This window comes from Apiospora phragmitis (assembly GCF_038363925.1).
Source record: "Apiospora phragmitis strain CBS 135458 chromosome Unknown utg000010l:1.0-9815664.0:1.0-9183399.0, whole genome shotgun sequence".
In the NCBI taxonomy this organism is placed as follows: domain Eukaryota; kingdom Fungi; phylum Ascomycota; class Sordariomycetes; order Amphisphaeriales; family Apiosporaceae; genus Apiospora; species Apiospora phragmitis.
The window spans coordinates 8,345,299-8,369,711 of record NW_027117409.1 but is presented as its reverse complement, the minus strand read 5'-3'; the positions used below and the strand labels follow the sequence as shown (position 1 = coordinate 8,369,711).

The following is a 24,413-nucleotide window of genomic DNA, read 5'->3' as shown; positions in this document are numbered from 1 at the left end:
CTCTTGGTAAATGTACCTTCTGTCGGTTCATGTTTCCAACATATTTGTAAGGATACTGCCTGACGAGCTTGAAGGGGCATAGGAGCAGGCCCTCTGGAGCAATGTCATCTTCCTTCAGACCCACAGTCGCCGACGATATCTGGACACTGGTGGTTGCAGCTTGAGCGGGGGCTACTACAATTAGCAGTGTATATACAGTGAATTGAGATGGGGGACCGTCATGTACCCGTTTCCTTTTGAAGATGGCGTCTGGATCTCTTCTTCTTGCTCTCTTGCTGAGGTTGGTGGGCGAAGATCCTTCCCTGCTCATCCTCGTTGCTCATGTATCCATGTTGGCCAGAAGGCTGCGCTGTGTCTGAAGCGGAAGGCCAGAAGATACTAGCGCCGCCTGCATAGAGAGTAATAGGCTCGGGAGAGTCCCGGGTATGGTGTGCTCTCGACGACATATCTACCTCACGCGCTTTTCGGAAGTCGAACCGAAACCAGTGCTGTCCCTTGTGATGTTTACTGGAATATCGTAGGGTGGGGATGAAGTTGAATGCTGACTGCAATAAATAGTTCGATATGCTTTCAATGGGTCAGGGAATTGTGGCACGGGGTCGCAGCTGCCATCAGTCAAAGAAAAGTAAGTCGATGTTCAGCGCATGGCAAACGGGCAGGCGTGACAAGGCAAGATGTGTCTTCGGGCCCAGACCTCAACCAAGTACTTGAGATGGATGCCAATTCACTCGCCGAGAGCCCATTCGTACCAGTTGCGTTATTTCTGGTCTCAGTATGAACAGAAAATACTCTGGGGTTTAGTGAAAAGGTGGCCAAAAATAAATCTGTGTAATTGTTGCGAGGACCACCACCAGGCAGAAAACATACGCCTGGAACAAATGAATTTAAGCCCTTAGCCGCAGTAGCGGTTTGATCTCAAACCTTCTGCTTATGTTTGGGTACTACTGGCGATAATATGGAAATGAATCAATTTTAGGACATCTAGACAAGCGGGCAATGAATACATTTGCGTTATCTGGTGTGCTACGTCTGGCCAGATATATTGGCTCGTTGTACTATAGCAGCCCTGCTTGTATTGTATGAGCCATGCAGCAGATAACAACTTCCATGTGACGTATATGTCGACATTGTTTGTATATCAAATTCTATTGCCAGAGAGTTGGTATCATGAACTACGATACAGTGGTGGGGGGCGTTATGGCTGCCAAACCCCTTCCTCGCGACGTCGGTCTAGCACTTTGCGTGCTACCAGTCCTGCCTTCAGACCGCAACCACTTGGGCTTACTCGAGACGCTACTTCTTGTAGAACTATATCAAGCAAGGTCAGTTTGAACCAGGATCATAGGGTTAAATCAGGCGGTGCTCACCTCAGCAGCCTCTTCAGGCGTGACGTTTGACGATTCCACGGTCAGGTTGTCGATCAACCCAAGTTTCTTTCCCTTCATCATCCACCACAGTTCGCGCCGGTCACCGCCCAGCTCACCAGAGATGATTTTATTCTTTAGATCCAGCAGGAAGGTGTTGAACAAAGCCGCAAGCTCAAAGTCTACCATGCCTTCGCGGAGCACGCCTAGGTCCTCTATGGCACGTTCATAGTTGAGATCACCCATACTATCGCTGATGAGATCTCGTATGATCTGGCCCAATTGCTTCGCAGCGTCATTGACAACATCTTCATTGTCACTGGTGTTCATGATCTGGCGGAATTCTGGGATTGCGTTATTGGCGTCGATCTTGGCGCGTTTGTGCTCTGGTTGCTTGAGGAGCGCATCGATATCGAGCCCAGAGCGGGGGACGACTTTATCCCTCTGTCGCCTGCCAGTCGCTTTGGATGGCACTAGAATAATCAATTTAGTATAATGCAAGACCAGGACATGTTTGGGCAACTCACCTTTCTTGACTTCCGCAGTCATAATCAGGTCGTCAAGCCTTGACTTGGCCGCTTGCTCCAAATTCTCATCCGGCTTTGCGTATTTGACTAGGATAGGGGAATCGGCGGCACCGGCTGATCAGGGTAGATAGCACGATGACGAACAGCTTGATTTATACGATGCAACGTCGGGCAGTATAAGTCGTCTACGGGAGCATATTCTTGTGTTCGCTCCCTACATCGCCGTTAGTATTCTGATTGCAGAGGTATTGTATAGCCAAGACAATTCACATACCCGTCATCGTCCATTTCGTACGTCGATATGTCCATGGCATCCACATACTCACTCATGGTCTCCAAAAGATCTTGCGACGGTAACTGTCGATGCTCGTTCAGGACCTTCCCAGTCACTGTGACAACTTTGTCCAAAGGGGGAAACCTATAGCTGCGAACATCTTCTGCGAATGGCAAGGGAAAATCGTACAGACATTCGAACTCCAAATCGATGTGGGGCGCCAGAATGAGGAGAAGGGGCTCTTTGCCGTCTTTCATAACCAGCCGAGCGACGGCGTAGGATTCAAGTTCATGAAGGGAGTGGATGAAGGAAGATAGTTTTATCGCAGCCTCGTCGTTGAACTTCTGAGGCACGATCATGCAGCTACCTCCCATGTTGACGAAAGGTTCAAAATTGTCCTGGGGGATAAAACCAATGATCGCAAAACCCTTGGTAGTTTCGATTTTGGTGATATTGTGCTCGGAGTCGCTGATGTGCACAGCAGTTCGACCGTATTCATAGCCTTTGGCTAGATCTTCCAATTTGACTTCCAGCTTGCCTTGTGGTGCTTCGGGGTCGTTGACTTTGTATGTCCGCTCTGCGCTCACTGCAGCAAAGTCTCCACCACTCGATTGAACCCCCTCCATCGCGCCGCCGTCCCCAGATTGTGTCGCATGGTTCTGTTGCAGGACAACATTGCTTGCCGCTGGAATGGCGGCTTTGTGCGTCTTGAAGTATCGTTCGACATCGATACTCATGGCACCCTGCTGAGGGTCTCCAAGGGTCAGGGGGCCCTCGTATGTCTTGTACGGCTTGACCGGTTTTAGACGTGGAACGCTGAGCTCTGCGATGGCCTCAGCAATGGTTCCCAATTGGCCGTCGCAGGCATCGGTAAGCTGTTTCAGCAAACCCTCGTTGGTGGCCTTTAGTTCTGTCTTGTCCTCTTCCTTAAAGCCGAACTCAGAGTCATCGAAGTCCACACCCCTGAGATTCTTATTAGCATTTCCCCTCCGAGGGGCGTGGATCGTGTTACCCACAGCACTGTCAATTCAATACCCAGGTCTTTCATCCTTGTGGAGATCTCGGCTACGGCGTCTTCATCTTCGTCAATGTGAGCCTCCCCATTCGTGACGAGAATGATCCTGCGGTTGTACTTGAGCTTCTTGATGAATGTCTGGATCATCTCAATGGCAATAACAATAGCGGACAAGCAATCTCCCACATCTGTTGAGCTAGGCTGAATCTTCTCTTGCAGGGTTCGAAGCTCGGCCATGCCCATGGGACCAATTTCTCGTAGGATAGATATGTTGTTGTAGCCATCCTCCTCGGCCATGGGGTTGTCAGTTTCATCCGTTTTCAGGCCAACAACACCGACATTCCATGTTTTCCGGTTGGCAGCAACAGTGGTGGATATCCTGTCCCATACATATCGCATGCTCCAGCTCATATCCGACTCGATTCGGCCATTATGGCAGTCGGCCATGGATGACCCAAGGTCAAGGATGTAGACTGTAGCTTCTTTGTCCGCCATGTTTTGCTCAGTAGTGTGCAATTGCAGATTTTGGAGGGGGGCTGAATCCAATAAGTCTCTGCGGAACTACAAGAGAAGACAAGAGGATGCAAACATTGGGCCAGTCCCTCAGGTCGGGGGTCTTTTATGTTGTAAGTGCTCTGCCCCAGGAACAGACAAGGAATGATTAGGCAGTCGCGGCACGGTTCACGTCCATCGGCACGACTAGACGTCAAGGGAGAGGCAGCGAGAGTGGGTCCACTTTACGCGAACTCACGGGTTATGGTTATGGCTGGGAGCTTGGGTCCAGAGCCGACCGGGACCCGACAACATTGAAGTTATCAAAAAACTAACAGTGGTAACCAGCAAGTACATCTGTATCTACAGGACAGACATATCACCACTCAAGAAATCGATGTCAATGTCTATTGCATAGGTACCTACGGTGTTCGCATCCTTTACTTCAGATAACCTATTCGATTCGATCATTGGCGAGTCTACTCCACTCAAAGTCGGACCACCACAGCACTCCAGCACTTAAAGCTGCAGGAAGCTAGTCGTGTCTAGTACACTGTATGGCAGATGGGGAAGCTTGAGAGGGGCCCAGCTTCCCCATCGTAGCGTCATGGAGATCGAGAATGCTACTTTCTCACAGTGCATATCCTAGGTTAGGGGTTCCAGTATTGATGTTTAAAGAGGCATATATCAATAGCCCAAAGACCCGCTAAATCCTACGTTTAATCCAACTTCTTCTCTTCTTTTGGACCTGATATCAACACCTACCTATCTATTATAGTCAGTGAACAACCAAACATGGCGTCTCCCCTGTGGCAGCCCGGCCCGTATCATATCATGTCGTACGTCTAAGGTCCCTCAACCCGCTGGAGCTTATCATATGTCATATGTACTCAGCAGAAGGAGCTCTTGGATACTGAACATCTCCGCCTTACTAGCTATGGAACCCTTCTAGGAACCACCGTCTTTCACGTAAGCCGTTCTCGCCTTATTCGCTAACTTCACTTACTACACCCCCCTCTACCCCACTCACTTATTATATATGTTAACCTGTTCTGTTTCAACCATGCGCAGTCCTTCATCAACGCCACAGCTTCGTTCAAGGTCCTCGAGCGCCCGCAGTTCGCCATCCTGCAGCGCGCCTTGTTCCCCCGCCTACTTCGGCATCCAGACCATCTTCCCCGTCGTGCTGGCCTTGACCTACCCCGGCAGTCGGGTCAGCGCAAGCGGCCTGCGCGGCGTGCTGGACGAGTACAACCGCTGGGGCGTGCTGGTACCGCTGGCCACGGCATTTGCGACGGGGCTGGTGAACTGGGCTTACTACCTGCCGGCGACGAATGCGGTGACTGCGAAGCGCAGGGATCAGGGTAAGTTTTAAGCACAAATGTCAAAGCGGAACGGGTGGCTGCTTATGCCCGCCGAGCGGTTCGCTAACAGCTGTGCCAAAATACAGAGACAAAGGACGGCAAGAGAAGCTGGGACGCCCCGCCGCACTCTCAGGAAATGGCCGCTTTAAACAAGAAATTCGGCCAGCTGCATGGCATCTCCTCACTTCTCAACATGGTCACATTCGGCGCGATCCTCGCATACGGCTTCAACCTAGGCTCGAGGATCCAGTAAGGATGGGATACAGTGTGGGAACGGCACATACGACTGGAAACTGCAGGACGAAGCAAGGTGCATATGTTGCATCAATGTTTTGGTGAATTAAGGGAACAGCAGCAGTCAAGGCCGTGTGGTATGGTATTAATACAAGGATGCTTCCCCCCAACCCGGTAATCACACGAGTAAAACGCCGCCACCGTCTATGTGTCGCAAGGAAACCGAAGCGCCGCCAGCTCAATGTTCAGTGATTAAACTCCATTACGCCAGCCATTTTAGCCCAGTTCGCCCACCTCCCAAAGGTGTAGTGCTGGGGCCCACGTTGAGTCCCGAAAATGTTATTTCATGTTGGGGTCATGTTGGGGTCACGTTTCAGTGGCGTCCGGCCAAAGCTAGCATGCTTTGCTTGGCCGCCGCGAGCTTCATAGCCTTGGTCTCGGGGCTGTCAGTCTTGGGGCGTCGTGGCTCCGCAATGGCGGCGCGACGCAGGGAGTCGTGGAGAGAGCGCTTTGGGGGCGTGCGGGCCAGCTGCGTGGCGATGTCGAGGTCCTCCTTGGGCGCGGGGAAGTCGTAGGCCAGGGAGGGGGAGCGGGTTGGTGCCCGTGTAGGATCGAATCAGAGCCGGTCGCTGAAGAGCTTCGGCCGAGTCATTGGAGACGGTGCTCGTCAGAGTGGAGGTCGACGAGATGGATGATCTTCGCGACGAGGATGCGGTCTTGGGGAAGTAGCTCGTGCCTTCCTCTGCGGGCTGCTTGGGCTCAGCAGCGGCAGAGGGCAAGGCGATGAAGGGTGAGGCTAAGAGCCCCGTAATGTAGGTAAATGCGCCGCCGATGTAAGACATTGTGTGTGTTTTTTTTGTGTGGGATAGTGGGATGAGAATATGTTCCCGACTTCTCGTGATGAGGATGATTAAGTGGTGAAATGTAGTTGAAAGATTGACAATGGTAGTACTGGCAGATCGTATGTGCGAATTGACAAGCAACCATTCGACAAATTCTTGAGCGAGCAACTGCTTGAGAGAGCGCCTGCCTGGTTGAGAAAGTTGTAGAGAACAAATAAGTCAGGTGTGAATGTGTTCCGTGTTTCGGAAAAAGGAAGGAAGGGAGGAACTTCTGCAACGGCCTTTGGTGCAATGTTCAAGTCAGAGAGTTAGAATTGCAAAAAGGAAGAACGAACAAATGGAACTGGAGTGGAGATGGTAACGGGCAAGTGCACTGAATGTAAAAGTCTAGAAGGTCACAACCCCAGGGGGAAATGGGGAGGAACAGGAAAGGGCGAGTGAGGGTATATGTACCTTTTTATGTATTAATTTCTCACGATAGCCTCAACACATTGGGGCAGGTGGAACTACAAGCCAGGGGACGGGGCACTTTGCGTTACGATCCGCCACTACCTATTTCACAAGCAGGTGCCCACTCAACTGATTAGGTACCCATCTGGCAATTCAAGAGGATCAACATATGCAGCGCAGAAGCATCCATCCATCCTACACAAGATCCCGTCGTCGAGACGTAGTAGTGTAAGCAGGTTGTCCCGAGTTGCACAGGACCGGCTGGCCTTTCTGTTGTTGAGTGAAGCGGTTGTTGAGACGGACGCAGGACGGGAGAGGCCGCAAGGGTAGGGTTTATGATCTGCATATGCAAGGCAGTGCTGCTGCTGCAGGTAGGGTCCTGGGTCCTTGTCCCGTTTAGTGAATGGACCCACCGACATCGCAACGGGAGCTGTGAAATGGTTTCTCTCTCACTAACCAGATATCTGTGACCCATGGCCTTTCGCCCAAATCTAGGGGCACGACGTCAAATTATGGCGAGCTTCAGTACGTACAGATGCCGGCAAGGGTGGTAGTCAGACCCCGCGTGCTCACGGCTTCTAACATCATGGCAACAGCCTCGGGCTGTTGAAACGAAAATACATCTATGTTCAACTAAAGTGGGCCCGCTTTCATTCGTAGACGACGATCACTCAGGGAGGGGTCATGCAGAACACATAGTATATAACGGACGCCTACATCTGACGGCTTCATGAATATTTGGAGCTACAGTAAGCCATAGGGCTCTTCACCACTCAAATCTGCTCTCTACATGCCGGCCGTGTCCACAGCGTCGTGCGAAGAGTTGTCAAAGATCAATTATTAATGTTGCTCGACTCGGATGATACACCCTCTGCTACATCCGTCAAGTCCAGTGCCACGAAGCACTCATCACCATTTCATGTTCCGCGACCAAACGGATCAATGGGTCCGTTTGTGTAAAAATTCGAGATTCAAGGCGAATCGGTTTCATTTCGAGTGAGATTTATATCAACCAGTGTTCCTGGGTAGAGGATCTCATTTCAATCGGGCAACTCAAACATCCAAACAATTGTCCGAGATGACGGCCAGGTTGGTCAGCTAAGCTCCTTTTGCATCTGGGCATGTTTAAGCTGCACAATTGCATCATTGCGCATCGCGGAAGCGAATACATTTGCGACAGGGGCGCCGCTACGTTCGCCGCTTCGTGGACATTATTACTACTTCCGCTTTGCCGCCTGCTTCTTGGCCAACTCGCTGGTCCGTAGCACCTTGGGCCCTGGCGTTTTATACGCAGTGAATCCGGGAATATGTGCGCCGACTTGTCGCTGGTAGTGTTTGTACTCGGGATACTTGCGCGACGAGATGAGCTCGGTGAGCCATGTCGATCCTTGGAAAAGCATGACCAAGAACAGAGCACCCAATCCAGTCCAGTTGTAAAGCGACTTGCTTGCATAGCAGCTCCACTGGTACAGCATGAACCAAATCGTCTGCTCTGCAGCAAAGTTGGGGTGGCGTGAGTACGCCCAGAGGCCAGATGTGATGAAGCCTCTCTCAAGTTCTTCTTGCGTGTATCCTTGGGGCACCACTGCCGACTCTCGATATTCTTGCTTCGCTGATTGAAAGTCTGCAACTGTAAGCTTCCTATCTGGAACCATGTTGAATGTGAGTTGACCTACCCCATTGCTGCTGATCACTGAACCACTCGGATAGTACCAGGAGTAGCTGCACAGACGTGAAGACCAGGTCCGCGGTCGTCAAATCGGACTCGTGTTGGGTCGTCAACAGGATGACGTAGGTTGGAGATGCCAGCATAAAGAGTAGGATACTCTGTATGAAGGAGATAAAAGTCACGTTGAAGATGAAGAACAAGGCAGGGTGAACTTGTTTGCGAATGATCTCCCTGTTACGAGCGTCAGCTAAGCGTCATGGTGATGCTGTTTGTAAGACAGCCAATCTCACCATCTATAGTCCTCGGAACCAACAGTATAGCCGCCTTTTCTCCAGTAGTTGAAGGTCAAACGTGCCTGAAACCCAACTTTTAGTAAGAGGTCTGCCCCACCTCCTTCACCGGTACCGGGGCCAAACTTACACTCCAGATAGCGCTCCAGAGTAGGATGATGTCGACGCGCTGGGTGGGTAGGTTGTTGAGATGAGCCCACGCGGCGAAATGGGCGTTGTAGATGGTTGGCAGCAAACTCCACAGGCGATCTACTTGGGAGTAGTTCCTGTTGAATTCCGACACAGCGAGGAAGATGGCCCCTAGGAAAATGGAGAATGCAAAACCCGAGACCAGCGGATTCGTGCTCTTGTAGATTTCAAACAGGGCATCCAAACTAGTTGCGCTCTGAGCCAGTTTTGCAGGCAACTCACACAGCTGAAGAAGATATGGCTCGACTGTTTTCGAAGAGTCGGCGCACTCTTCAAGCGTCTGGAGCAGAGGAACACCCATTGTTACGCCAGTAGCTCGAAAGTAAACCGAATAGAGGATATTTGTTTTGTTTTGATATAGGCAATCAGACCTCTCTTCATGTGCAATATGATGTTGTCGTGAGAGTTATATATGCCTGCGAAGGATCGTAGGACGTCATGGATACGTCGGATGCGGTCGTGTCCGTTCGGGACCCTGAGCTAATTCATTTGCAGTAAGCGCACAGGCCCATTTGCATTTGCCTAGCACTAGCCGCGTCTCAATCCAATATTGACTTTACAACGGGCAGGAACCACTAAAAACATTGACCCTATGTATTTCAGGCGCCTGCCTACTAAACTACCACGAAGCCTCAATGAGGCATTATCAAAATTAGCGAGCGAATGCTGCCCGGTTTATCGAAGGCACATGTTCACAAAGTAATCAGCACGAGAGCACGGCTGAAGTCCACTAAGAAACGCTTTGGAAAACGCTCTCATGCTCCATAGCAGGATTTGCCCACTCACGACTTGACTCGGATCGATGTCCAGCTTGCCATGATAGACATGGAGTTGAAGACCGCTTCCACTTTCACAGCTCCACACAACACCTCAAGCTATATCCTCGTCAATGACGGGATTTGTCTATCTTCTGTCTCCCACTCGAGGGCACGCTGTACTAGTTCGGCATATATTCAGCACAACCCAGCGGCGTTATAGTTCAAAGATGAGGATTCTCTGTGTGGCTGAGAAGCCTTCAATCGCCAAAGCCGTTGCTGAACATCTTTCTGGCGGCCGCTCAGAAACGGTGAGTTTTTATCCCAAGCCCTTATGGTTCTCAGAAGCCCTGACTGAGAACTGGCTAGCGTAACACGCGGAACAAATATATAAAAAATTATGTCTTTGACTACGATTTCGGCGGGCAGCCCTGGGGCAATTGCTCAGTCACCATGACCTCGGTCCTTGGGCACATCACTGCGGTTGAATTCCCTTCCGGGTACAAAGACTGGAGGCACCCACCCCGGAACGCCTGTTTGACGCCCCTGTCAATACTGTCATTGCCGATGTAAGCTTCCAGCGCCCCTGCTGTGTGTGACCATTTTGACTCACCTCCTCGTTAGGACAAGAAGGATATCGCCCAAAACATCGAAACGCAAGCTAGATCCTCTCAGGGCTTGTGCATTTGGACCGATTGTGACAGAGAAGGCGAGCATATTGGTCACGAGATCCGCGAGGCGGCTCGTAAGGGAAACGCGGCTCTCACTGTGAAGAGAGCTAGATTCAGCAACATCGAGAGGGCGTGAGTGAAGGATATACCCTCGCTGTAGGATGTGAAACTAATCCATCACAAGGCACATATTGCACGCAGCTCGACACCTGGTCATGCTGGACGATAAGCAAGTCAATGCTGTCGCTGCTAGAATTGAGCTAGACCTCAGGATAGGCTATGCTTTCACACGATTCTTGTCCAACAATCTGAAAAGCCTTGGTGGCCCGTTGGCAAATTTGGTTATCAGTTATGGTGAGTGCAACTCTGACCCTATCAATAAGGCAACCAGGGCTTATAAAAACAGGATCTTGCCAATTTCCGACTCTGGGGTTTGTTGTTGATCGATACTTCCGAGTCAAGAACTTCAAGCCAGAAACGTTTTGGAGCATCAAGGTGAAACACAAAATGGACGGCATTGATGTTAACTTCTCCTGGTCGCGCAATCGACTTTTTGACCGAGCCTCCGTCATCATCCTGTATGAGCGGTGTCTTGCGGCAAAGACAGCAGTGGTTACCAAGGTACAGGAGAAGCCGACCAAAAAATGGAAGCCGCTGCCATTGACTACGGTAGAGCTGCAGAAGATGTCTACACGCTTTCTTCGCATGACTGGACAACAAGCCATGACTGCGGCCGAGAGTCTCTACAACAAGGGCTTCATAAGCTATCCTAGAACAGAAACAGACAGGTTTGACAAAGGGATGAACCTGCGGGCTTTGGTCCAGAAACAGGCCCAAGATAACCGATGGGGTACATTCGCCCAAAACTTGACGAATGGCGGTTTTCAACAGCCAAGGGAGGGTCGACATGACGATAAGGCCCATCCTCCCATCCATCCCATCACGTACGCAGGGCCGTCGGCAGCACTAAATGAGTTTGAGAAGAAGATCTACGAATTTGTAGTCCGACGGTTCCTGGCTTGCTGCTCAGAGGATGCAAAAGGAGTGGCCACAGATGTTGACATACTTTACGGCGAGGAGAGCTTCCACGCTCATGGTGTTATTGTGCTTGAGCGTAATTACTTGGAGGTTTACGTCTACGAAAAGTGGACAGGGACTGCAGAATTGCCAAAGTTCACATTGGGCGAGCGCTTCGTGCCAAACGAGGCCATGATGACGGAAGGAAAGACAGCTCCCCAAGCTATCTGACTGAAGCTGACCTTATCGCTTTAATGGATGCGAATGGTATTGGCACGGATGCTACTATGGCAGAGCATATCCAAAAGATACAGGATCGCGACTATGTGCGCACAGTGCCTCGATCTGGTCGGCAGGGCGATGAAGAAGACGACGCAGAGAACGTCGATGAGGCTCCAGCCGCCCGAGGGGGCCGTGGCGGTCGCGGTGGCCGCGGTGGTGCCCGTGGGCGCGGAGGGCGAGCAACACCACAAGCAAGGGGAGGGGTAATAGAATTCATCCCGACTCGCCTGGGGGTGGCCCTAATCCAAGGCTTCGACAGGATGAATTTCGAGACCAGCTTAGGCAAGCCTTTCCTGAGGAAAGAGATGGAACTCAAGATGAAGGCTATATGCGACGGGCATACCACCAAACAGGTCGTATTGCATGAGAGTATCAGCCAGTACCGACGGGTTTACAACCAATCACAAGAGAAACTCAATGTTCTCAAAGCTGTGAGAGCACATCCCATCACGGCCCCCTCCTTCTGTTGTATGACCTACGAGAAACTGACGTTACTTAAGGCCTGTAGACAATACATATTCGACAATGCTGCTGGTTGATCCTGAGCCTCTTACGGATCATCTTTGCCGTTTCGAAAAGGTTGTGCAGCAGGCTAGCTACGAGAAACCCCGTGATTGGCAGTTCGCGTAAGGGCGTTGCTTCAGGTCGCTGTTGGGCTGGATTCCACCATCGGCAATAGGTGTGTATGAAAGAAACCGCGGTCACGGCCTCGTCTCTAGCAGCTACCTGGCAGCAGCTAACTTGATAGACTCCATCTTCATCTCAACATCCATCAGGGAGTCTACCAGTATGAGGAACGTCTGATGTATGGTGTATGGTATGATTGCAGGATAATGCCTGGGACTATCTGCGGCATTAGGGCAAACCCTACTGGATCGAAATATATCACGATACTCTGTGTCCGCTCGACAGGCACATGTAGCCAACGGTGAAATTCTGGCGATACCAAATTTTCCAATCAAAAAGCCTCTTTTCGAGTGAGGGATTAAGCATATCCTGAACCAGCTGGTTTCGAATACTGGAGGCTAATCAGGCTACCAAACGGAAAGAAACGGAAGCGGTTGAAGCGTCATTGGGTTGGTTACCTGCGCTATCTTGGGAGGGAGTGCGCATGCGGAGCTGCCATGCCGTGAACATGGCTGGGGATTTCGGTCCAATCGCGAGAAATACAACGCAACCGGATGGTATCACATCGCATGGTTGGGCAACGTGGGGGACCGGTAGGAGATAATGGTGTCTGTCGCCCAGCAGCAGCGGGGTAGGTACAGTTAGTCGAGCCGCGCCTCGAGTTTCGGGCTTATGTACGGGAAAGCCGGGGATGGACGCGAAACCCCTCAATGTGGCACCCCAATCGAGCAGCTTATTTACCTACCTACATACGGCGGCTACTACCGTACCATTCGGTACAACGGGATGATGTTTCTTCTTCTGGTAGCTGGCGATGGAGCGAGCACGCATTCAGATCCACCAAATTCAAGGCCACATGTCTCAGCAACATAGTAACTATCATATACATACTAGGACTGATAAGATCTCTCGATCGAATCGGCCTTCCGTATTGGGCTGCAAGTGGATGGCCGCGACATGATCGTTATGTCGCAAAAGGCCGAATATGACAGCCGCATATCTATAGTATCCGATTGCTACGTCATGTGTGACTTGGTAGGTAGTCTGCTTATTGAAGTAGAGAGCACTTTATATCGGCCGAATGTATCTACGACAAGGCCAATCGACTCCAAACCTGTCCACTTGCCTTGAGCCCACCTACCTTATGCGAGGCTGATGTAATTGCCGGAGTATACAGGGTGCTGGGGTGCAGCCGTGAAGCGATGCTCATGGTTCTGGACACCTTGGGGATCGGCACACATCGAGAAGATCCTTGTGCAGCAGATATCGTGAACATGCGCCAGGAGCTCTGCGTTTCAACAGCCATGGCTATGGTGTTGGCCATTCTAGCTTCCAACTTAGGGCAATGCCCTCCATCTTGGAATGTGTTAGTCAAGGATGCTTGCGCTACTTATCAAGTCCGAATTTCACGATGTGCGAATATATCCCAGTAACCGGCTCTGGTGGAGCTAGTGAGTCTGGCAGCCAAACGGCTATCCGCAGATCCGGGTGATTTAATTGAGTAAGTAAGTACATATCATATGTACACCTTAACCTTAGTACGTGAGTATACGCCAAACATGAATGGATATATATTCTCTGAGGATCCGACCCTGTATATTTCCTTCTTGAATCAAAGGGATAGACCACAGGGCTATGTAATACTCTAACGAACCTGTGTGAAAGTCGCACCCAGCTGTACCCACTGGTTTAAACAAGGTTGTCTTGTGCCCCCAGCCAGGCCGCTGATTGGCTCCTTCGCTCGACTATCTGAGTCTCGAAGAAAACTGAGACGAGACCGTCTCAAGGACACTCAGCAGCTGAACTCTATGCTCCCTCTCAGCGATTGCCTTGCCATTCCAGGCGGCCTCAGCGGCGAAGGCGAAAAGGTTAGGTAATAATAACGGTCGCGGGACCAGCTCCCAGCAAATGGTCCAGGCCACATGTTCACCCAATTTGCTGGTTTGCCTTTTTCAACAACGCGGGGTCTTTGGCTTTGCATATGTCGTATGTCGCACCCTCACACACTCACACACATACATACTCCATTACCATGTATACCCCCCGCATACGTATGTACATTGGCATTTAGTCTTTTCTTGGATCTGCAGTGGCAACAACAGCCAACAGCGACGAAAGCGGCGACCAATCAGATGGACGCGTTCCCAAAACGTGCAAGTTGCTTCTTTGGGAGGACTATCCGAAACACGCCGCCACGCGCGCATCGGCCGAGAAAGCATATCGCGCTGACAGGTACCTAGCTACGTCGTACTTACATGCTTAGCTCGACTAGCCTGACCTACGGACCTAGACATGCGACGAGAGAGATCGACATGAACCAAAGCAAGGTACGAGTAAGTTGAAATGCAAGAAATGCAATATCGCATCTGATTAGGGTAGGAAAGTTGTGCGACGACGAAACCGAGTTAGATAAAGTGTCTCCTTCTTATCTGACCTGACCGGATTCCGACCTATCCGACTGATGAGGCTGGGTTGCGACATCGGAATCCTATACGATATCGTATCATAGGAGTCTGACCACGTTTGGCCCCTGAATCAACATACAGCACTATCTACTTGTAGTAGAGTTCAGGTGGTTGGAGAATGATGTGAGATCATCTCTAGCTTGCCTCGCTATTATGCTATCCTGCTATGCTTGACTCGACTATGCACTATTTTAGACATAGATAATGATAATAATAATAATAATAAGGTACGAGCAAAGCCGTTTTTTGTTTTGGGTTGGTGCGGCCCATGGTAATCCCTAGATATCAACGACGGCGCCGCGCCGTGGGGGCATACTTTTTGGCCATTGCACTCTCTAACCTAGTAAGGAGAGGTTGATACCAATAACTTCCTTGATACTGATATACCCTTAATTACACACACTCACACTCACACACACAAGGGGCAATGCCGAAATTGGAGGGTGGATATTACACTTAATTCATCTCACACAATGGCGCGCAGGAAAATAGAAAATCAAAAAGAATATCCAAAATTCCCTGATGGTAGCAATGGATATGTGTCTCGTGGTCAACGAAGATGAGTCTTTGTTGTTCGTTCCGATGCGCTGTTGTACAGTAATCCAAGTCAGTCGGGATCCTCAAATGGAGAATGGCTACCCTGTAGGTACATGAACTGAGGGTCATGGGATTCCAGTCGGAGACAGTTGCAGCCACACTGTACATTACGGTGAGGTGAGTCGCTATGTTATTAGGCTCGCGCCCCTTTGGCGCATTAGAGACACGCCGTCTTCTCAGGTCCGGATCTGGCAGTCAAGCAGCGTACCTCAAGTTGGGGATTGTGCTGCTTGCGGGAATGCGTGGGAGATGCGCGGCCGAAACAAGTCCAACACCTTACATGCCTGCACGTGTACATAGGATCTCTAGCTCTCAAACAAACCGGCAGCAAGCTGGCTGTCTTTGACGCAGCAGACTACAATGCAGATGGAGACGCGCGTACGTTATAAAAGTCCACTTGCCAACAGTTACCATTAGTAGCTACCTCTTTACCTGCACACACAAATTGGGGACTGGCAGCTATGTACCATACAAGGCCATAGTCTGGGGAAACATCCGATGCCTATTGAGGAGAGAGCGAGGGAGGAAGAGAGAGGAGTAATTCCCAAGCAAACCGATGTGATATCTCGCAATCATGACGCAATCGCTGCAGTGCAATCCGCAGAGACGGGACAGGAAAGGTTGTATGTTTGATGATGGATGAGGCTTGCTTGCTGAGAAGGGGGTGCGAGCGGAAACAGGATATCAACGAAAGGTTGACAGCGACGCACACACACACACACACACAAGTAGCTCAGATATGTACATGCAATTGTCATTGATATGAGTGACGGCGGTATTGGCGAAAGGTAGTGAGTGGCCCGCCCTCGCTGTGGCCTTAGCTGACAACGACACACTCCCGGTTTCTCCCTAACCAAACCAAGCTCCGACCGTCTCGTAGGAACGCGACAAAGGCTGATGAGAGGCGGATGAAGGTGCTACCTAAACTAATCAACGGATGGCACACAGTGTGCACTGTACAGACCGCCCGGTGCTGTTATTCCCAGCGCATCAATCCATCAGCTCCATCCATCTCTCCGGCCCCCCATCCCTCTCACCCGTCGCGCAAATCTACAGAATCTACCAGGGGCCAGTCGAGTCCGCAGATTGGTCCATGTGCGCCTCTGCTGCCACTCTAGCCCATCATTCGCCCATCCACGGCTTACCACACGGCCTTTGCTAGGCCAACGCCCCGGTTTTTCCTCTAATTGGGAATCTGGCCTGGCTCCGTGTAAGTGCTTCAGCGCACCTGCGCACAGCGACCTTTGCGACACCTGCTCAGGGGAGAAGGAAAGAAGAAGAAAAGAAGCCACCGCCCTTTACAACGCACACACACGCTCCTCCTTTTTTGGTTACCCAACGGTGAAAATTCTGACCGATAGTTTTTGCGTGTCTAGAAATATACGTGATATATGTTCGTACTGTGCTTGCCGTTGAGTGTAGTGGTGTGTGTGTTGTATGTTGATTGGGTGTGGTGTGTGGTGGCAGCACAAACTAACTGGAAGTCCAGCAACCGCACTTGCATACTGTACGTTCTGTCGGCGCGCAAGTATGCAGGTGTGCACGCAACTTATGTACGGGCATATACCAGCACAATGAGCAGGCTAGTTCCCGGGTAGGTACCTGCTGTACAAGCATCATTGATAGCTTTCACAGTGACAATAGCACCACCCCAGGCTATTATCACTCAAGACTAACCTACCCCAAGTACCTCCCGTGATGTACTTGTAGTACCAGACTTATCTCACACCTGGGCTTGGGCTTGGGCTTGCACAGTCAGTCCGCCAGTCAGCAGTCCATCCCGTCCAGTCACACATGCCATACATTAGACCCGACTGTCGCTCGCTTCCTGCTTCGGCCTGATCCCTCTCCCCCTTCCTCAAGCACAACCAACAACAATTAACAACATCACGCATTTCTTTGCAAACCAAGAGTTATCTTCCTGTCACGGTCAAGATAATCGCGCCAGCGCTGAACATCTCGCCACAATCGTTTTTTGCCTTCCTCATCCGAAAGCAAAGACAGCCCACGTCGCTGATCTCCTGTATACTTCCGGACCTGTCGCTTTGTAAGTCGTTATCGTGCCTCTGACTCACCCGTCGCACACAACAGCAAACCCTTCTCTGCATCAGCCATATATACTAATACTGTGTCGCGACAACATCCAGACTCGTCTCGAAGCACTTATACATTTCCAACATGGCGTCCCCGGCATCAGCTGCTGCCCGCGATATCCCCAAGGCCTCCATCCCCCGAGACAACTTGACTGTTGTAGCGGCTGGACGGAGTGTCCCTGTGACACGAAACCATCCTCTTCCGACTCCCCCCAACTCCATATCCCCTGCGCTGCCTCCCCATGGGCTCAAGGCCCAGCTGCAGACGGCCCACAAACACCAGCCCCTCGAGCCCATCGACTCGGATCTGGATCTGCACGATGGAACCAAAACCGACTCGGTAGGGTCCCCAACCTTCGAGTCGGCCGGCGCCATTACTCCGGCTTTGCTCTCCAAGTACCATCTCCCGGAGATCGTGCTGAACCACGGCCCTCTGGCCATCCGTCACATCATGGGCTATCTGACAACATCAGTACCTGGCTTTGCTGGCATCCCGCCACCCAAGGCCCGGAGGTTGGTGGTCGCGGCGCTCGAAGGAAGAGGACATGGACACGGACACGGAGCCCAAACAGGAGGAGGTGCGAACGGTGACGTGATATTTGAGAAGGTCGGTTGGGGGCGATGGAACGCGAGGCGACGAGGTCAGCCTTGTCGGTCTCGGATGTCTCCCGAAGCAAACGGCCCAACATCCTACCCTGCTGGAGGGATTCCCATCCACAAGGCCCCTGGACGGAACGATCGGTCCAGGTTGAACACTCGTGCCACTAGTGTTGGCAACTCGGCAGTCTTCTCGCATGACGATCATGATGTGAACATGATGGAGAACGAGGCGGACAAGATGTCTCTCGACTCCATGGGTAGTCCCGCTTCGGCCTCCTGCTCGGAAGCTGGCGACGACGACATGACCATGAATGACGACCCGGAAGATGCCACCGATGACGAAGACTGGGCAGCAGTTGGAGCTGCTGCTTTGCGCGCAGGCTCCTACTCGACCCCAGCCGACGCTCATCGCGACTTTTCATCCCGTGTAAACAGCACCGGAGCCTACCGCAGCTTCTCCGGCACTGGCATGTTACGCGAGCCACGACTGGATAACATCGACTTGGCTGCATTGGCCGCGTCGCCCAACACCCAGGAGCGGGAGGCCATCCAAGCACTTTTGCAACTTGGTTCTGTATAATTCTGCATTGCATCGACGGCGTTTTGGAGACGGGGATAATCACCGGCTTGGACGGTTGGTTTGGTTTCGGTTGGCTGGCTGGCTGGAATGGTTTTGCGTGGCACGGCATGATCGAGGCGGCGTTCCTCTTGATCGGCATTCTATTTGGTGTTCTCATTCGACACATGGCGTCCTGTGGTTCTTCTAGCGGAAGCCCCCCCGTTTTATTCGTTGCGACAATCTCCCCTTTGCGACAACACGGCATTGCATATGCCCACGGCTCTGGAGGTTTCTGCTCAACAGCCGCTTCCGGGCAACGGGCCCCTTTGGACTTTTAGCGACGTTTTCTTTTTCTCCCATCATCACCACACGACATTTACGAGGTTGCACGTTAAACGGATTCATACGGAACTCCTGCTATGGACAGAGAGGGTTTTTGGCGACTTTGAGCCGGTAGTCCTAATGCTACTGCATGTGCTCGGTCTCTGGACAGTCTCGGCCAGCAGTTTTTCTTTCAACTTTATACCCCCTTTGCAACATACCCCCACCCATACTTTGCAACAAACGAAGTTCTGTTGTAGGTAGGGTCATCTCCACTTCAACATCCTGGAGGAACTATATTTATGGTTTTTGACATGCTACATATCCTGATCGAGAAGATCTCGATGGGTAGCAACCGTTTGGCAAACACAACCCATATACACATTTTAATAATCACGTCTTGGACGAGAGAGCCAGGACTTGGCAAAGACACAAACAAAGAAATGACAATCCAGATTGGCATTCTGATATACTACCTACACTGTGCTGGATATGATAGGCAGACGCCCCACGATATACGCATGGTATAATGGGCTTTTAAAGACCAGTAGCGGGCTGGATCGGCAAAGCACACGTCGATGTCACTGTACATGGACATGTGCACCGATGGGGGACTAGCAGCTACGTTATCTAGCTGTACCACCCACACCAAGATCCACCACCGGCACTGGGGAAAAGAAATAAGAAAAAAGACCAATACTTTTTTTTTCTGTGTTCGGACTTAGATAGTTTGTTCTTACTCGTGTGTTACCGAGGCCAGTCTCGATACTCGCGCTGAGGAATCACATATATCATTTCGTTGTTCGACAAGCTTATCCGTCTTCTCTTCGCACGTTGTGAATGCATATACAGCTAGCCGTTCTTCTTTGACGATGATAAAACTATACTGTAGTCCCACCCAACTAACAAAGCGCCATCGGGCAGTTTTACCTGCTTTGGTTATACCCAACAGCTTATGCCTGAGCTGTCAAAAGCCAGGCCCATCCCGGTCGGGCGCTCCATTCCTCTATTCCACGGCAGCTGCCGGGATTTGTAAACATCCTTCGTGCTGTGGGTAAAGTAAACAAAGGTCCATTCTCCACGCTGGGGGGTCGCTTGGTGTGCGTGTATAGGGTATCGAAACCCTATGCTCGATCGTCATCGTCGACTTCGATCGTGATGGTACTGTTGGAAGTATATCGTGGGAACACATATTAGAATGTAGGTACGCACGTGTTTCGCGTCTGAAATGCGAGGCCTCCTTTGTGTGTGTGTGTGTGCATGGTCCTGGCTGTTTCAAGGATGCGGAAATTCCGAACCCTACTACTTCCGGCGAGAGGAAAGGAAAAGCACAGGAAGCTTTGCGGTTCTGGCTGGATGTGTATGGCGAAGAAGCCATGCCTCTCATCTCATGTCTATGTATTTACTATTACTACAACTAAAGCGCGACGACTTGAGGGGCAGCAAGTGACGCGGACAATAATTCGACGTTTAGAGAAGTTCTATCACGACGGCCCCTAGTTGGGGTGGACTGCTAGCTTCCTCGGGGATGCTGCTCTGGATACCTACCCATTCTGTCCTCGTCGAGGAAAGAGCTGGCATTCATATGTACATATGTACGTGCATGTTGCTTGTGGTCCCATAGCCCACCATGCAGATGCAAAGAACCACTCGGGTTCGTGAAGTGGCACACCGCTCTCACCATCAGCAGCTTGCCTGTGCCACAGACTTACACAAGAAACCACGCTGTCATGATTTTCTCAGCAAGGCAGTCAGCTTGCTTGGTACTATGGCGCTGCTGCTCTAGCACCGTCGGCCTTCATGCGCCCGACGTGTACACAAGGGCCACGCTGCTGCCAGAATCATTGAGGTAGTAAGTAGTAGAATGGATGATGGGTTGGTAACGCTAAGTATATTAGTTGACACTATATCTAAGCAAATGTATTACAAATATTTCGTGCTGCTAATAAATATTCTCTATATCGATGCTGATGATGATGATTCTTTGGTTTCGTACCAGTCGTTCGTGAGGATCGTAAGTGTCATAAAGATGTATCCAGAAAAACAAAGATTTGGGTTCGTCTCTCCATTTCCCTTTCAGGTTTTTTCCCCCATGTTGGCTAGTAGCCCTCACGATTTTGACTTTTGTTGATGTTGTCTTCCCGTGTCTTATATTGTCCTAAGCTTCAGACTCAAGCAAAGCGTCTTCTTCCGGGCCGACAGTCCCTGAACCTGTTGCCAGCACAGGGGTCGTAAGCCAGCCAGGAGCTTTCCCAAATGAGGGAGGCAATAGGCCCATTAAGCCTCGGACTTCTTGACCAGCTGAATCGCCGGCGAGGTCCCCAATTCCACGTCGTCGCCTTGCTCATCGTCTTCTTACGCATGACGGCCATGATCTCCGTCTCCATGCGGCCGATGCCCTCCTCGATGTCGACGTCCTCGGCCGCGTACATCTTCTGCCGCCGGCGGTCGAGGTACCACCAGGCGCCGACGATGGCCAGCGTGAGTGGGATCGTGACGACAAAGTACAGCCACAGGTACTCGGAGACCTGCGCGCCCTTCCCCGAGTAGTCGTCCGGGTCCATGCCGGGGAACTCGGGGCCGACGTTGAAGTCGAAGAAGCTCATGCTGAAGAGCGACGCCAAGAACGTCCCCGGCAGGAAGAGGGCGCCTAGCAGAGAGAGCGTCTTCATGGCCGTGCTGTCGCGCTTGCTGGCGTGGGCCAGACGTCGCTGCTGAGCGGCCATCTCCAGGTTTAACTTGGATTCCTTCTGTGCAATAATGTTATACAGCTACAAGGGGGTTGGTTAGATCAGCATGCCCTTTCAACGCATCGGTATAATGGCCAAGCCACATTGTACATCGCAGGGAGACGATGATGGGGGGCCACGACTTACTGCTTGCCGCTGGATGTTCAATCTCTCCAAGGTCGTATGCACATAATGCTCGATACCCGTCAGCTTAATACGGTAGAAGTCCAACCGACTGATCAGGCTGTCGTGGAGCGCCGAGATCTCCGGTCGGCTGTGGTCGGTCATCTGCCAGTACTTGTCCATGCCGGTGTGGACCTCCTTGATGATCTCCTGGTAGGCCTGAGGGCGCCGCCACAGCACTTGCGAGTGGCACTCGACCAGGTCCCGGTTGATGGCGTCGAGATCAAAGTCCATGTAGCCTTCCTTCTCGTCGATCTCGTTGCGCATGGTGACGGCGTTCTCGAGCCGCCTCAGCCAGGCACGCGCCTCGCGCTGCTTCTGATCCGAGCGCGAAGACAGATCATGTGACAAGATGATGATGGGCAAGAGAAAGGGGTGGGCCACCTGGGCGGCGCAGGACTTGAGGTGGTCGATGGCATCGTTGATGTCAGACGAGGGTGTTCCCTTCACGTATCCAGTGGTAATATTGGTATTGAAGGAGTGCGAAAGCATCAGCTCCCAGCCACGGGTCTTGCCCTTCTTGCGGACATCCGACTTTCGATGGATGATCTCTGATCACTGAAGTCAGCCACATGAGTTTGCATAGTATGAAGATCGTTCTGGCAAGATGCATAACATAACATAGGAGGATGGAGTCAATCGACAAAGTCTTACGTAGATGAGGATCGTTTGCATCGTGGTCATAAGAGGCCCAGAAAAAGGGCCCACCACACTCGTGCCCTCTATGGCACGGAAAGGCAGGCGCATGGTCCTCACCATGGAAGCATATTCATGTTGCTCCAACGAGATGTGATGAGGAGAGAATGTCTCGGGATGCTTGGCATTCTTCTGGAGTCTGTTGGTGGCCCGTCTCAGTCAGTCGTGGTGACATCTCTTCCATATCTCACACATGGGAGGGCGGTGGCGTGGCATAGCGTGGCAGCTCACTTACACTAAACGGATTCCGCTGAGAAGTTTAGAATCGTGTTTCTTCGGTGCCTCAAAGGCGCCCTGTAGAAGTCGGAAAACATGTGTCAATTTCAGTGGCTTTTGATTTGCCGTTGACTGGTGTGTGCCTAGCTAGCCGTGGAAGGCTTCTGGAATACTGGATCTCGATCTCAGACATGAATGGATGGGCTGGGGGGCGAGATGAGATGAGATGGGATGTGGGATGGGAGATGGGATGAGATAGGAGGTGGTGTGTGAAGACGGGTGCAGGTAAGGTCAAGATGAAGCTCCACTGCCGGCAATCCGGCACCGGTTCGATCGAGCATAACCAATGTCCAAACAAGATTTGGGCCGGTCCCGTAACGATCGAGAGCCAAGACCGGGACGATGGGACGGGAGGCACTTACCCGGCGATTTAGAAAGTTCTCAAATTCCAGGGCTTCTAGCGGGTGCTCTTCAATCGTATTATAGGCTGGATCCTGTAGTAGCGAATTGGCCAGTCAGTTCAGTGGTCGTGAGCCTTGAAGGAGGCAGAAACTGCGTCACCACCAGATTACAGTAGTAGAGGACAGGGCAAAGGAGAGCGAACGAGCGTACAGCATAGTTGAAGATTTCCAGGAAGCTCGTCGCCTCGCTGACAACCTTGGTCTGGTTGACATGGGCGATGAACATATAGTCATCCATCGTGGGCTGTGCTTCCTCTATTGGATTCTTGCCAGTGCAAAACCGTCGCAGCGATTGATATAAACACCCAACAGCGAGAAGAATAGTGCAGCAGGAAAACCCGGATTAATTAGATCCAATTGATGGCCAAGAAAGCTTGGAGGGAAGCACCAACAAGCAATCAAGCAATCATTCGCCGTAGTAGGAAGGCCACGCTCCGCTTCTGTATGTATATCGGGACCGGGGATATGCAGAGAAGTGGGAAAAGAAAGGAAAAGATGCAGTATAAAAAAGCTGGACAATTATTCCAGCTATCCTACGGCCAAAACAGACTTGTCACTTTGCCAGCCAGTGAAGGAAAGAGGTATGATGAGTGTTGAGATGAGGATTCTTCTGCTTCCCTCCTCCTTTCGCGTCTTCCAATGGTCCCAAGAAAGAAGAATAAGCGGGAAAGCAATAATGGACGAGGCGGGTCGATGAGCTCGAAGCGAAAAGACCTCTCCCCAGTGGCATGGGTAAGAGTGGGGAGGGGCCTTGGGGGCCAAGGAGAGAGCCGCAGTTTGCTGGTATTATGCATGCATATGCACGTACTGTAGGTATGCACGTACTTTATGTCCTTCGCGGGGGGTGGTCTGGATGCGATACATACAGACGGTCAGACCGGTAAGTCGGTGACGGGCATAATGGAAGAATGGAACCGCCCGAGCTGCAAGCAAGCCGACTCGATCGAACTCCAGTGCTAAACTAGTTGACGTGTTTCCCTCAATCTTGTTATATTCCATCGACCCAGTAAGCAACCGCCATCGCTCGTACGGAGCTCGCAATCTGTATAAAACCTGGCGAGGTCCTCGCAGCCTCGGCCCCCCGACCCGTCTGTTTGAATCGCCTTGGTCCACCACCACCATGTGGGGGGACTGGCAGACTGGGCTAGGACCTAGCAACGCAACCTCGCTTGTTTACCTGAAGCTTCTTTCAACGGTTCCAATTTAACCTATTACGTCTCTCCAGGGGTTTCGTTGATCGTATGGTTTCGTTTCATTAATATCTTTAGAAGTGCCGTGGTCCAATCCGCACTGGTACCATCATGTAATAATAATTGTTCGTTATTTGCTATTGGAAAGCAAATACTTCGAGGTAAGCGCTATTCCATAGTTGTAGGCTGTAGCTGCCAAACACCCCTCGTCCCTAGCGGATGAACTCCTTCGTCCCATAAT

The 24,413-nt window shown here is 51.3% G+C and overlaps 7 protein-coding genes across 7 annotated transcripts; 3 read left to right on the top strand and 4 right to left on the bottom strand.

Annotated features, from left to right (window-relative positions):
* Positions 1-1,352: 1,352 nt before the first annotated feature.
* On the bottom strand, positions 1,353-3,675 carry PG994_012313 (Ku70/Ku80 N-terminal alpha/beta domain-containing protein; the record flags this gene model as incomplete). The annotated part of the gene is made up of 3 exons (XM_066863722.1): positions 1,353-2,005; positions 2,218-3,128; positions 3,182-3,675. 3 exons carry the CDS (start codon positions 3,673-3,675, stop codon positions 1,353-1,355), a joined length of 2,058 nt encoding a protein of 685 aa, XP_066712832.1.
* Positions 3,676-4,735: 1,060 nt separating this feature from the next.
* Positions 4,736-5,289, top strand: PG994_012312 (uncharacterized protein; the record flags this gene model as incomplete). Its single annotated transcript, XM_066863721.1, has 2 exons — positions 4,736-5,036; positions 5,123-5,289. 2 exons carry the CDS (start codon positions 4,736-4,738, stop codon positions 5,287-5,289), a joined length of 468 nt encoding a protein of 155 aa, XP_066712831.1.
* A 427-nt stretch (positions 5,290-5,716) lies between these two features.
* Positions 5,717-6,112, bottom strand: PG994_012311 (uncharacterized protein; the record flags this gene model as incomplete). Its single annotated transcript, XM_066863720.1, has 1 exon — positions 5,717-6,112. One exon carries the CDS (start codon positions 6,110-6,112, stop codon positions 5,717-5,719), a length of 396 nt encoding a protein of 131 aa, XP_066712830.1.
* A 1,667-nt stretch (positions 6,113-7,779) lies between these two features.
* On the bottom strand, positions 7,780-9,011 carry PG994_012310 (uncharacterized protein; the record flags this gene model as incomplete). The annotated part of the gene is made up of 4 exons (XM_066863719.1): positions 7,780-8,186; positions 8,239-8,462; positions 8,522-8,586; positions 8,652-9,011. The coding sequence occupies 4 exons, from the start codon at positions 9,009-9,011 to the stop codon at positions 7,780-7,782; spliced, it is 1,056 nt and encodes a 351-aa protein (XP_066712829.1).
* A 684-nt stretch (positions 9,012-9,695) lies between these two features.
* PG994_012309 (DNA topoisomerase domain-containing protein) lies at positions 9,696-12,065 on the top strand (the record flags this gene model as incomplete). Its single annotated transcript, XM_066863718.1, has 7 exons — positions 9,696-9,776; positions 9,981-10,034; positions 10,090-10,268; positions 10,321-10,490; positions 10,543-11,250; positions 11,310-11,903; positions 11,944-12,065. 7 exons carry the CDS (start codon positions 9,696-9,698, stop codon positions 12,063-12,065), a joined length of 1,908 nt encoding a protein of 635 aa, XP_066712828.1.
* A 5,237-nt stretch (positions 12,066-17,302) lies between these two features.
* PG994_012308 (uncharacterized protein) lies at positions 17,303-18,397 on the top strand (the record flags this gene model as incomplete). The annotated part of the gene is made up of 1 exon (XM_066863717.1): positions 17,303-18,397. One exon carries the CDS (start codon positions 17,303-17,305, stop codon positions 18,395-18,397), a length of 1,095 nt encoding a protein of 364 aa, XP_066712827.1.
* A 2,471-nt stretch (positions 18,398-20,868) lies between these two features.
* Positions 20,869-23,220, bottom strand: PG994_012307 (uncharacterized protein; the record flags this gene model as incomplete). The annotated part of the gene is made up of 6 exons (XM_066863716.1): positions 20,869-21,468; positions 21,574-22,160; positions 22,264-22,331; positions 22,541-22,599; positions 22,944-23,008; positions 23,094-23,220. The coding sequence occupies 6 exons, from the start codon at positions 23,218-23,220 to the stop codon at positions 20,869-20,871; spliced, it is 1,506 nt and encodes a 501-aa protein (XP_066712826.1).
* Positions 23,221-24,413: the final 1,193 nt, after the last annotated feature.